Source organism: Emys orbicularis, chromosome 1 (genome assembly GCF_028017835.1).
Source record: "Emys orbicularis isolate rEmyOrb1 chromosome 1, rEmyOrb1.hap1, whole genome shotgun sequence".
NCBI classification, from domain to species: Eukaryota; Metazoa; Chordata; order Testudines; family Emydidae; genus Emys; species Emys orbicularis.
The window spans coordinates 229747907-229761988 of record NC_088683.1 but is presented as its reverse complement, the minus strand read 5'-3'; the positions used below and the strand labels follow the sequence as shown (position 1 = coordinate 229761988).

General features: G+C 41.6%; 1 protein-coding gene across 1 annotated transcript in view; it reads right to left on the bottom strand.

Moving 5' to 3' along the window:
• Nucleotides 1-14082, bottom strand: part of CTPS2 (CTP synthase 2) — a 137273-nt gene that overhangs the window by 79235 nt on the left and 43956 nt on the right. Inside the window, exons 9-10 of the mRNA XM_065414159.1 lie at nt 13269-13420; nt 10011-10143 (exon numbers count right to left, since the gene is read on the bottom strand). Coding sequence (XP_065270231.1) covers nt 10011-10143; nt 13269-13420 — 285 coding nt within the window. The remainder of the gene's footprint in view (nt 1-10010; nt 10144-13268; nt 13421-14082) is intronic.

Below are 14082 nucleotides of genomic sequence, written 5' to 3'. Positions count from 1 at the left end.
GGCATTGGACTGGGATTCAAGAGCTTGGTTCAGTTCCTGGCTCTGCCACAGACTTCTTCTGTGACCTTGGGCAAATCACCTAATCTGTGTCTCTATTCCCCCTCCATAAAAAATTATATTTAAATTCTTTAGGACAAAGATTGTCTATTCTGTATGTATATATAGTGCCTAGCACTGTGGGGGTCCCAATTTCAATTATTTATACAAATAATAAATAATACACCAATTTACACCATCTGAGGATCTGGCTCATAATGTTTGTTTGTTCTTTGCTATTTTCTTTAATCTAAAATAAAAATCACCCACTCTGAAATTACACGTTTTCTCTTTATCTATGAAAAAATATACCACTGGTGAATGACAAGATTGTTTGAGGTTTGTTTGACTGGTAGTTTTGAGGTGTGAGAATTACCTTCTATCCAACATTTTCTTCTTTTCCAAAAGATACAATAGCGAATATAACTGCATATTTTTATTATGCACAAATAGTACGTATTATTGTTTTACATGGTTGAAAAGAGAAGCTAGCTAATGGTACATTTAAAATTAGTTCTGCTTTCACTGTCAAATACACCAAGTCAGCACATTTATAACTACACCTCTACCTCGATATAACGCTGTCCTCGGGAGCCAAAAAATCTTACCGTGTTATAGGTGAAACCGTGTTATATCGAACTTGCTTTGATCCACCGGAGTGCGCATCCCCGCCCCCACGGAGCACTGCTTTACCGCATTATACCCGAATTCGTGTTATATCGGGTCGCGTTATATCGGGGTAGAGGTGGTATTTGAACATTATAGGTTTCATCATTCAAATATGCAAATGATGTATTATAAATTAGGTATCACTATGTTACATTAAAGAACTGCTTCAGAACATAGGATTAGACTGAGGAGCTGCTGGCAAAAAGGCTGGAACACAGGTGTTTCGCAAGAGCTCTGAAAGTGGAATTGGCTCTGGGGAAGCTTTGTCACTGATTTTGGCCTACCTTGTGCAACCTACGTGCATGCTTTGACCTACCTACGTGCATGCTTAACTTTATACATGCAAGTAGCTCCACTCAACCTCCGTAAGCCTCTTTGTGCATGTAAAGTTAAACGTGTTTGGAAGGATTGGGGCCTTGGTCATCTTTGTTGAAGGTGAATAGGGCTTGTTTAAATAATAGATAAATACAATTCACCCCTATGCAGGAAGCCAGTACAAGATTTTGAGCACCAATTAAACCATCAAAATAGGAATTAAGTGGGACTTAAATGGTGTGTAGGCCTTGCACTGGCTCTTTACATGGGGATGGAGGATTTCTCTCGATGCAAATGAAATAGGATTCAAATCTCAGTGTCTCAACTGGGAGATAAATTATTTATATAGACTCACTCGCGTCTCAGATTTTACCTATCACTGAGCAGACAGTGCTTTCATAGTTAGTAAGGGGCTCCAACATTATTTGCCCCATCGTTTTCAGGGTCTTTTGGCAGAAGGGATAGTGCCTGCAGCAACTGAACAGCAAGTGCCCACAAAGAGTCTGAAGAACTTTCCAGGAAGAAAAACAACTTGGGGAGCAAAGCTGTATCTGGCATGACGATGATAATACTTAAATAATGATAAATGATTCTTGCATTGTTGCAGCAAAACTCTGGAACCAAAGTAGAGCAAGCTGTGCAGTCTGCTTCAGAGATGGAATTTCTTATCTCTATGGTGTCTATCAGAATGTTATCTCTCACTAAGGCTGCTTGCTCAGCCTCTCCTGAATTAATTTGAAGAGCGGAGTAGCAGGGAGGTGTCTTAAGGCAACTGCTGTCAGATATGACCAAGTCATTGGAGCCTCCACTATTGGGATAGTGCTCCACTCAATAAAATGAGAAAATAAAGGCAGAGCATATCAATTAATGTACCTCAATCCTAATGCCATCTACCATTCCTTGTCAATTTACCGCTCTTCCCAGAGGAAGGGTCTTTATGGTGCAATTCCTCTGATGCCCCCGACTGTGTAATTCACATACGCATATTCCAGAAGGGGTTCCAAAGCAGCAGCAAGACTAAGGCCTGGTCTGCACTAGGGGGGGATCGATCTAAGAGACGCAACTTCAGCTACTTGAATAGCGGAGCTGAAGTCGACGTATCTTAGATCAAATTAAAATTACTTATTTTGCGTCCTCGGGGCGTGCCCCGCGGCTCCCCAGTCGACTTTGCTTCCGCCTCTCGCCGAGCTGGAGTTCAGCAGTCGACGGGAGAGTGATCGGGGATCGATTTATCGTGTCTACACTACACGCGATAAATTGATCCCCAATAGATTGATCACTACCCGCCAATCCGGCGGGTAGTGTAGATGTACCCAAGGAACGGCACTGATGGGCAAATAACAAACAGATGTAGATCTCAGGCAAATTACAGTGCCCTACTTATAATTTTGACCGAGAGTAGTTACTGGCTTCTTGTACTAAAACAGCTGGTTTGATTATGCTGGGTATCCTTGGAAAACACTGTGTGGGAGCTAGAGCAGTTAAAGTCCGGAGTTCAGGGTTCTGTTCTTGGTTCTAATAGGTGGTAGATGGCCTGTATTTTGCCTGGCTGGGCACAATTTAAAAAAAAGGGTTTTCTTATTCCTGATAGATCTGCTGATGACCTTCTCTTTGAAGAGACTACATCATAATCCCTACTTTTATTGTACCGAAATAGGTGCCAGAAATTGGAATGTGTCAGCATAGCCTATTGGACAGAGCACTGGACTGGGGCTCAGAAAACATAGGTTCTATTCCTGGCTCTACTATTAGTCTGCTGGGTGACCTAGGGTGATTTCACCTCTCTGTGCCTCGGTTTCCCTGTCTGTAAAATGGGGGTGATGATACTGACCTTCTTTGTCAAGCACTCTGAGATCTACTGATGAAAAGAACTGGGCATTGTTATTATCAGTATTTAAGAGTGGTGTCCTGCCTGTTGTGAGGAGAAAGGTGGACAATGTTCTGGGAAGGCGGGGATGTGCCTTATAGTGATAGACTTAAGGAGCTCAATTTATTTACCTTAACAAGGAGAAGATTAAGAACATAAGAACTGCCATACTGAGTCAAACCAAAGGTCCACTTAGCCCAGTATCCTGTCTTCTGACAATGGCCAATGCCAGGTGCCCCAGAGGGAATGGACCAGATAATTATCAAGTGATCCGTCCCCTGTCGCCCATTCCCAGCTCTGGCAATTACAGAGGGTAGGGACACCATCCCTGCCCATCCTGGTTAATAGCCATTGATGGACCTATCCTTCATGAATTTATCCAGTTCTTTTTTGAACCCTGTTATACTTTTAGCCTTCACAACATCCTCTGACAAAGAGTTCCACAGGTTGACTATGTGTTGTGTGAAGAAATACTTCCTTTCTAAACCTGCTGTCGATTAATTTCTTGTGGTGACCCCTAGTGCTTGTGTTATGAGAAGGAGTAAATAACATTTCCTTATTTACTTTCTCCACACCAGTCATGATTTTATAGACCTCTATCATATCCACCCTTAGTGGCCTCTTTTCCAAGCTGAAAAGTCCCAGTCTTATTAATCTCTCCTCATATAAAAGCTGTTCCATACCCCTAATCATTTTTGTTGCCCTTTTCTGTATGTTTTCCAATTCCAATATATCTTTTTTGAGATGGAATGACCACATCTGCACACAGTATTCAAGATGTGGGTGTACCATGGATTTATACACAGGCAATATGATATTTTCTGTCTTATCTTTCCCTTTCCTAATGATTCCCAACATTCTGTTCACGTTTTTGACTGCCACTGCATATTGAGTGGATGTTTTCAGAGAACTATCCACAATGACTCCAAGATCGCTTTCTTGAGTGGTAACCGCTAATTTAGACCCCATCATTTTATATGTATAGTTGAGATTATGTTTTCCAATGTGCATTACTTTGCATTTATCAACATTGAATTTCATCTGCCATTTTGTTGTCCAATCACCCAGTTTTGTGAGATCCCTTTGCAGTCTGCCTGGGTCTTAACTATCTTGAGTAGTTTTGTATCATCTGCAAATTTTGCCACCTCACTACTTACCCCTTTTTCCAGATCATTTATGAATATGTTGAATAGGACTGGTCCCAGTACAGACCCCCTGGGGGACACCACTATTTACCTCTCTCCATTCTGAAAACTGACCATTTATTCCTACCCTATGTTTCCTATCTTTTAACAAGTTACAGATCCATGGGGGGACCTTCCCTCTTAGCCCATGACAGTTTACCTTGCTTAAGAGCCTTTGATGAGGGACCTTGTCAAAGGCTTTCTGAAAATCTAAGTACACTATATCCACTGGATCCCCTTTGTCCACATGCTTGTTGACCCCCTCAAAGAATTCTAGTAGGTTGGTGAGGAACGATTTCCCTTTACAAAAACCATGTTGACTCTTCCCCAACAAATAATATTCATCTATGTGTCTGATAATTCTGTTCTTTACTATAGTTTCAACCAGTTTACCTGGTACTGAAGTTAGGTTTACCGGCCTGTAATTGCCGGGATCGCCTCTGGGTGACTTGATAACAGTTTAAGTACCTACATGAAGAACAGAAATTTGACAGAGGGCTCTTCAACTAGCAGACAAGATTATAATAAGATCCAATGGCTGGAATCTGAAGCTAGACAAATTCAGACAGGAAATAAGGTGCACATTTTTAATAGGAGGGTAATTAACCATTGAAATAATTTGCCAAGGGTTGTGATGGATTCTCCATCACAGGCAATTTTAAAATCAAGATTGGATGTTTTTCTAAGAGATGCTCTCGTTTAAACAGGAACTAATTCAGGGAAGTCCTAGGGCCTGTTTTATACAGGAGGTCAAACTAGATGATCACAGTGGTCCCTTCTGGGCTTAGAATCTATGGAACCTGGTGAGAGGGGGAATTCTTCCTGAAAAGAGTGGAGGGATCTACCTGAAATGGGGAACTCAATGCGGAATGCAGACTTATTTTAAGAGGTGGAGGTTGTTATATAGTGACATCTACTATTGTTGTTTACTATTGGAAAGATGCTTTAATATCATGGTGAAGATGTCACATCAGAAGATAGATGGATGAGATTAGATAAAATCGTCTAGCACCACTATTATCATCCTGCTTTACTCCAAATGTTTAGCTCTGCTGTTCAATTTGCTCCTGACAGACATGTCACTTATCAGGCTTCCAACAAAGTGCAAATTTCCAAGAAAATCAATTTGTGGTCATTTAAATAGGAAGTGCAAAAAATGTTTACCTGTTTGGGATGCTATTTCGTAATTCTGCAGCTCAAAAACAGCTGTGTTTTCAAATGAGCATTGGCATGTGGTCCATTACAAAGATTAGGCCCCTATAGATATGCTTTTTTTTTTAATTAGAGGGGTGAATTTAATATCTGTAAACTGGGTACTGCAGATGCACAAGCCGTTTTTCTTCCAAAATTTGGTTTGTTGAAGAAAAAATTCACCGAAGTTTAAAAAAAAAGGTTTATACATCTGCAATAGTCAATATACAGATATTAAATTCTAAGAACAAATTGTCTAGGGACAATAACAATATAGGCAAGTTCTATCTATCCAGCTATGTATTTCTATTTAACCCATAACTATAGTAGATGAGCACCTCTCTCAGCCACAATAATGGTAATGAAATGTTGCTGTCCTTACCGTATGAGTAAAGGACAGCAGAACTGTGCTTAACCTGCCCTGATTGAGGGGTCACCCTAAACTGAACCTCACTCACTAAGTAGGGGATGGGGTGACAAATCCCAGTGAAGAAGAGAAAGGATTTGGACTCTATCTAAAGAGTTCTAGAAACCATTTGACCTTCCCTACTCCAGTGTTTAAGGACAGAACTAATTAGACTCAGTTGAGAGTCATTCCCTCACTCTCACAGACCTTGGGAGACAGGCCAGTCCTCACTTAAACAGCCCCCCAACCTGAAGGAAATACTCACCAGCAACTACACACCACACAACCAAAACACTAACCCAGGAACCAATCCCTTCAACAAACCCCGTTGCCAACTCTGTCCACATATCTATTCAAGGTACAACCACATCAGCCACACCATCAGGGGCTCGTTCACCTGCACATCTACCAATGTGATATATGCCATCATGTGCCAGCAATGCCCCTCTGCCATGTACATTGGCCAAACTGGACAGTCTCTACGCAAAATCTCCCTGGACACTCAATAACAGAATTAAAAGTGGCAATTCTTCAACAAAAAACTTCAAAAACAGACTTCAACGAGAAACTGCAGAACTGGAATTAATTTGCAAACTGGACACCATCAAATTAGGCCTGAATAAAGACTGGGAGTGGATGGGTCACTACCAAAAGTAATTTTCCCTCTGTTGATACTCTCACCTTCTTGTCAACTGTTGGGAATGGGCGACGTCCACCTTGATTGCATTGGTCTCGTTAGCACTACAAAAGTAATTTTCCCTCTGTTGATATTCACCCCTTCTTGTCAACTGTTGAGAATAGGCCACTTCCTCCTTAATTGAATTGGTCTCGTTAGCACTGACCCCCCCACTTGGTAAAGCAACTCCCATCTTTTCATGTGCTGTAATATATATATACTGCTTACTGTATTTTTCACTCCATGCATCTGATGAAGTGGGTTTTAGCCCACGAAAGCTTATGCCCAAATAAATTTGTTAGTCTCTAAGGTGCCACAAGGACTCCTTGTTGTTTCTGCTGATACATACTAACATGGCTACCACTCTGAAACCTGTTTTGGTTCAGTGATTACCACAGCAGACTCACTGTTAAGCAGGTCTAGGGGCTAGGTTTTAGACCTGGTATAGGGACAGTGCAGAGGCTAAAGAGCTGGGTTAAGAGGTGGAACCTCATAACATGGGATGGCAGAAGTAGGAATGACTGTCCAATAGTGGCAACACATGACCAATGGCAGCAAGAGAAAAGCAGCAGAGGCAGCGGCAAACAGCCAGCTGCAGAGGCGCACAGTGACCACAGAGACATTGCTTGATGGCCCACCCCCTTTCTGGAGACAGAGGTGAACCCCTCTGAACTCTGGGTCTTCGCTGACCAAGGACAGCCAACTGTGAGTGGGGTGCAGCGGAGGAAGAGGGGAGTGATCTGTTAAAGGGACATTCGTTCGTCAGACTTTCCCACTGCAAGGTGGGAAACTGAAGCAGAATGTGCTGTGGGGTCAGGGTCCATTATGGTCACATGCTTTTGAATGTGGTTGTGAAGTTTTCCCAAACTAATGCTTGGTTCCCTTTCCCTTTTAATAAAAGTCTCTTTTGTTATACGCAGACTAAGACTATGTCTACACTAGCACTTACTGCGGTATAACTTCTGTCGCTCAGGGGTGTGTAAAAGGCCTCTGATTTTTCACTTTATATTTACCAAGCTATAAAAGATGGTCATTAATAAATGAATAAGTATTCAATACATTTCAGCTAAAACATTATTTCAGTGTTATAATTTCAATGTGGGGCAGTTAATTTATAGCAGTTGCTGAGCAAACTCAAAACTCTTGCTTTCACCATTATACATCTGAAGCTAGACGATGGCTCTATTCAGGACAGTACTTATGCATGTGCTTAACTTTAAGAAGAACATTTGGCCTGCTCCAGGGGCCAGTGAGGAGTGATGGAAACATGCCTGTGCCTCATCCTCTCTCCACCTCCTCTGGAAGAGCTTACGCTCCTGACAGCACTAGAGAGGGCACAGGGACTGTGATTCAAGAGGGAGAGAAATACTCTTTGCACCCTCCCAGACACACAAAAATCAGGTGCAATCTAGCCCAGGATTGCCTGTTCTCACCAATTTATCTGAAGTCACTTAGAGACCATGTACTACAGCACTGTGTCATTTCTGATACTGTATTTTTCTCTGCAAACTCAGATTCATAGTGTTTTGCTAAATCACAAGCTGTTAAAATTTCATCTGTATTCATAAACTAATATTAACATACTCCTCCACACCACCTTCCCAAGCCAGACGTTGCTATCTCTAGAGGTGAAACTTGGCAACAGAAGCAGAAAGTTTCACTATAAAAATAGTTGGTATCACACTTTGAAGATTACTGAAACTTCCCAGTTTAAAAAGTAAGAACAAGTTAGTTTCTGAAATGTTCCTTAAATTGACCACTTCCTTTAAAGTATGTAAAACAAAATAAAAGGGCCAAATTCTGATAAATTCACACTGAGTAGCACCTTGCTCCATGTATAATCCTATTGATATAAATGGGATTACTCATGGAGAAAGGTATTACTCAATGTGAGTAAGGGTATCAGAATCTTGCCCTAAATGTTAAACAGAAATTCAAGTTCTATTTATCATAGCATTATAGAAATGTAGAGCTGGGAGGGACTTCGAGAGGTCATCTAGTCCAACCACCCACACTGGGATTTAAAGTCCTGACAAATTTGACACTGGTCTCTCACGTGAGATTCTCCCAAACACTTCAGACAACTGAAGTGTGGGTCGCTCATGGGCATAGGCTTGCCACAGGAGGCACAAGGTTTGAAGCACCGGGACCAAGGTACGCCCAGCCCCGTGGGTGAAGATAAGGAGATGGGGTTCTATCTACCTTTCACTATTTACAATATATACACTATAACTATACTTAAGTCTAACAAACTATAAAACAGAGTAAGAACCATAGAGAAGAATGCCTTTCCGAAGCAAGAGATGTTCCAGCAACCATCATGCATGGTAAGAAGGAACTGAGAGGCTCTGGGGCCGCCGGCACCCCTTATACTGGCATATAAATGCATGGCTCCAGGGGGCACTAGAGCCAGCCCAATGGATACCACTGAGGGAAATATCTCCAGCAACAGTGCATGTGGTGAGCACACACCTAACATGGAATGGACATGAGCAAACACTCAAAGAACAACTGATCCTCTTCCTCTTTATAACAACTCTGAACATATTTGAAGCCTGTTATCAGGTCCCACCTCAGTCGTCTTTTCTCAAAACTAAATGTTCTGAGTTTTTTTAACCTTTCCTCATAGGTCAGGTTTTTCAAAACCTTTGATCATTTTTGTTGCTCTCCTCTGGACTCTTTCCAATATGTCTACATCTTTCTTAAAGTGTGATGCCCAGAAATGGAAGTATTACTCCAGCTGAGGCCTCACCAGTAGAGCAGGACAATTACCTCCCATGTCTTACATATGAAATTCCTGTCAGTATCAGCCTTTTTTGCAGCTACATCACATTGTTGGCTCATATTCAATTTGTGATCCTCTGTAACCCCCAGATCCTCTTCAGCAGTAGTTATCCCCATGTTTTACTTGTGCATTTCATTTTTCCTTTCTAAAATGTAGTACTTTGCATTTGTTTTTATTGAATTTCATCTTGTTGGTTTCAGGCTAATTCTCCAATTTGCCAACATCATTTTTAATTTTTTTCAGAGTGTAATGTTTTTCCAATTTTGAGCTCCATACTGCAAATGCTTATTACAAAGGGTAATGTTTGATGCTGCATGTAGTCTTATTAAAATCAACAAGCACCTCCTTTGGTAGTAAGCACTTGCGGATGAATGTCCTTTGTTTGTAAAACAAATCCAATTAGGGGTCTTTATTGCAGTGTCCCTTTCAGATACATTTAGTCTAAAATAAAATAAAAATGAAATCTCTCATACTCCTTAAAAAACCATATCCAGTCATTTTGTGTACACCTGTATATATAAGTCCCAATTAAGGTACACTTTAATATTACAGGTTTCAGAGTAGCAGCCGTGTTAGTCTGTATCCGCAAAAATAACAGGAGTACTTGTGGCACCTTAGAGACTAACAAATTTATTAGAGCATAAGCTTTCGTGGGCTACAACCCACTTCTTCGGATGCATATAGAGTGAACCATATGGTTCACTCTATATGCATCCGAAGAAGTGGGTTGTAGCCCACGAAAGCTTATGCTCTAATAAATTTGTTAGTCTCTAAGGTGCCACAAGTACTCCTGTTATTTTTAATATTACATTTGCCTAAGCGATGGAAGCTAACCATTACATGTTAAAACATTCCTGAAACTGAGAGAGATTGATCCTCACCATTAAATTCAGTTTGTGATTAATTGCCAAAGCTGAATGTTCCAAGGCCTTGAAAACAGATGCGTAGCAGTCACTTAGTTTCGTATACTTGCCAACCAGAGCTATGGAGCAGATCTTCTGCAACCTTTCATATCTGACAAAAGCAAGGTTTCTAATTATTATGCTCATATTATGCATTCTAACTAAGGCTGTTGATTAATCGTAGTTAACTCATGCGATTAACTTAAAAAAATTAATTGTGATTAAAAAAATTAATCGAGATTAATCACAGTTTTTAATCACACAGTGAAACAATAGAATAACAATTGAAATTTATTAAATATTTTGAATGTTTTTCTACATTTTCATATCTTACTCCTGGGGGAATTGTGCGCCACTGCGCATGTGCAGGATTTATGTCCCCTGCAGATTTCTTTGTTTCCTTGCAGAAAAATAACTTTCTGACAGGGAAGCAAAGGGAAGCCACAAAAGCGGTCATGCGACCCTTCCCAGCAGTATGTTTTGAGTGTCCAGGGTAGCCGGCAGAAAGGTAAATCACTGTGGGGTAGGAGCGGGACTGGGGAAGACGTGGCAGGTGGCTCCTACCCTGCACTGGGCTCAGCTACTAGTCCTGGCTGGGCTGGGGAGGACGGGACTTCCTCTTCCCCTGCATGGCAACCGGGGCTGGGTCAGACCCACTCCCAGATTTCTCCCCCGGCTATAGGAAGCTCTGCAAAGTCCCACCCCACCCCCCACTCCCAGCACTTCCTGCACCCATCGTTCCTCAGCTGCAGGGGGAGGGATCGTTGTGCAGGGAGCTGCTCCCCCATCCGTACAACCCCCATGCATCCAGACCCCCTCATATCCAGAAGCTCCTGCCGAGCCTCATCCCCTCTGTACCCAGAAGCCCCCCGACGAGCCCCACTCCCCCTGCACCTGGACCACCCCAATGAGCAACCCGCATCCAGATCCCCACCTACCAAGCCCCGCCCAGACCCCCCTGCTGAGCTCTATCCCCACCCACACTCAGACCCCCCCGCTGAGCCCCAACGACCTTCACCGGGATCCCGCTGCAGAGTCCCATTACCGTTGTACCCAGAACCCCCCAACAAGTCCCTGTGCATCCAGATCCCCCCTCGCACCCGGATCCCCCACTGAGCCGCCCGCACTCAGATTGCCCCACGCAGAACCTCTCAACCCACACCTGGATCCCCCCACACTAAGCCTCTCCACAATTGGATCCTGTCTTGCTGAGCCTGCCTTTCCACACCTGGTGCACCTGACACGGAGGGACAGGGCTCTGAGGCGTCTCTGGGGCAGGCCCGGTCCTTGCGCTGTGTCAGGGTTGGGTGCAGACTCACCACTGAGTCTGAGTTCCGGGACGGGGGAGCTGCACAGTGATCTCCCACCTCTGTGCAGCCAGTGACCTGTGCTCCCCAGTGCCATGCTGGAGCCTCCACATTTATTTGATAAATAAAATTTGCAGAATTTTGCAGAATTTTAAAATATTGGGCGCAGAATTTTAAATTTTTTGGTGCAGAATGCCATCAGGAGTAATATATATTGTATTCTGTGTTGTAATTGAAATCAAAGTGTATATTATTTTTGATTACAAATATCTGAACTGTAAAAATGATAAAAGAAATAGTATTTTTCAATTCACCTCATAAAGTAGTGCAATCTCTTTGTCGTGAAAGTGCAACTTACAAATGTAGATTTTTTTTTGTTACATAACTGCACTCAAAAACAAAACAATGTAAAACTTTAGAACCTACAAGTCCATTCAGTCCTACTTCTTGTTCAGCCAAACATTAAGACAAACAAGTTTGTTTACATTTACAGGAGATAATGCTGCCCTCTTCTTATTTACAATGTCACCTGAAAGTGAGAACGGTCATTTGCATGGCACTTTTGTAGCCAGCATTGCAAGGTATTTACGTGCCAGATATGCTAAACATTCGTATGCCCCTTCATGCTTCCACCACCATTCCAGAGGACATGCTTCCATGCTGATGATGCTCGTTAAAAAAAAAAAAAGGAATTAAATTTGTGGCTGAACTCCTTTGGGGAGAATTGTATGTCTCTTGGCCTGTGTTTTATCCGCATTCTGCCATATATTTCATGTTACAGCAGTCTCAGATGATGACCCAGCACATGTTGTTCGTTTTAAGAACACTTTCACTGCAGATTTGACAAAACGCAAAGAAGGTACCCAATGTGAGATTTCTAAAGATAGCTACAGCACTCGACTCAAGGTTTAAGAATCTGAAGTGCCTTCCAAAATCTGAGAGGGATGAGGTGTGGAGCATGCTGTCAGAAGTCTTAGAAGAGCAACACTCTGATGCGGAAACTACAGAACCTGAACCACCAAAAAAGAAAATCAACCTTCTGCTGGTGGCATCTGACTCAGATGATGAAAAGGAACATGCGTCGGTCCTCACTGCTTTGTATTGTTATCGAGCAGAACCCATCATCAGCATGGATGCATGTCCCCTGAATGGTGGTTGAAGAATGAAGGGATATATGAATCTTTAGCGCATCTGGCATATAAATATCTTGCAAAGCCGGCTACAGCAGTGCCATGAGAACGCCCGTTCTCACTTTCAGGTGACATTGTAAACAAGAAGCGGGCAGCATTATCGCCTGCAAATGTAAACAAACTTGTTTATCTGAGCGATTGGCTGAACAAGAAGTAGGACTGATTGTACTTGCAGGACATGTAAAGTTTTACATTGCTTTATTTTTGAATGCAGGTTTTTTTTACATGATTCTACATTTGTAAGTTCAACTTTCATGATAAAGAGATTGCACTACAGTACTTGTATTAGGTGAACTGAAAAATACAATTTCTTTTGTTTTTTTACAATGTAAATACTTGTAATCAAATATAAATATAAAGTGAGCACTGTATACTTTGTATTCTGTGTTGTAATTAAAATCAATATATTTGAAAATGTAGAAAGCATCCAAAATATTTAAATAAATGGTATTCTATTATTGTTTAACAGTGTGATTAATCGTGATTAATTTTTTAATTGCTCGACAGCTCTAATTCTAACAAATGTTTCTTTTCTAAAAATAAGATCATAAAATACCCCATTTTAAAAAAAATACACATTTTTAAACACAGAAGGCCAGAGCCTCTGCAGGCATAAGTCAGCATCGTTACACTGACTACTGTGGAACTATATCACTTTATGCCAACTGAGGACCTGACCCAGAGTCTTATATTCATAATGATTTAAAAACTTTGAGAAAACATAATAGGAGTTACAATACCTGTCTGCCATTTTCTTCCATTTGAAAAGAAGATCACTTGGTTGGTCATCAATAGGTAGGTTTAATCTCTGTTTAAAATATGTAATAATGCCTTGTTCTTCCAACAGGATTGGCACTCGGTAAGTGGAAGAAACATCATGGATAAATATCACCTAGTAAATAAATTGTGATTATGTACAAAAATTGGTCTTCTAAATACACCTGTACCCAGATATAATGCTGTCCTCGGAAGCCAAAAACTCTTACCGCATTATAGGTGAAACCGCGTTATATCGAACTTGCTTTGAACCGCCGGAGTGCGCAGCCCCGCCCCCCCGGAGCGCTGCTTTACCGCGTTATATCAGAATTCGTGTTATATCGGGTCGCGTTATATCGGGCTAGAGGTGTACTTGCATACAAAATATAAAAGCTAAGGAGATTCATACCTACAGAACAAATGTAATTCAATACATATACTTGCCCATATACTAAAATTAGATAAAACAACATAATCAATGTTTAATGTCCCTCTCAATCACTTATCTGTAAAGAAAAGCTATTTAAAGTATAAAGATGAGGATTCCCTCAACGTTTCCCTTCTTTAGCCCACCAGAGTTGTGGACAAGCTATATATCATTATTATTTATTATTTGTATTACCATAACACCTAGGAGGCCTAGTCATGGACCAGGACTGTGCTAGGCACTGAAGAAAATGCTTCACTGTGACACTGGCCTTAGTCCTACGAACATACATGTGAGTAGCGCCATTGAGGTCAATGTTGCTACTCACGTGTATTTGCAGAATCTGGATGCATATTGTGCGTTCCAGATGT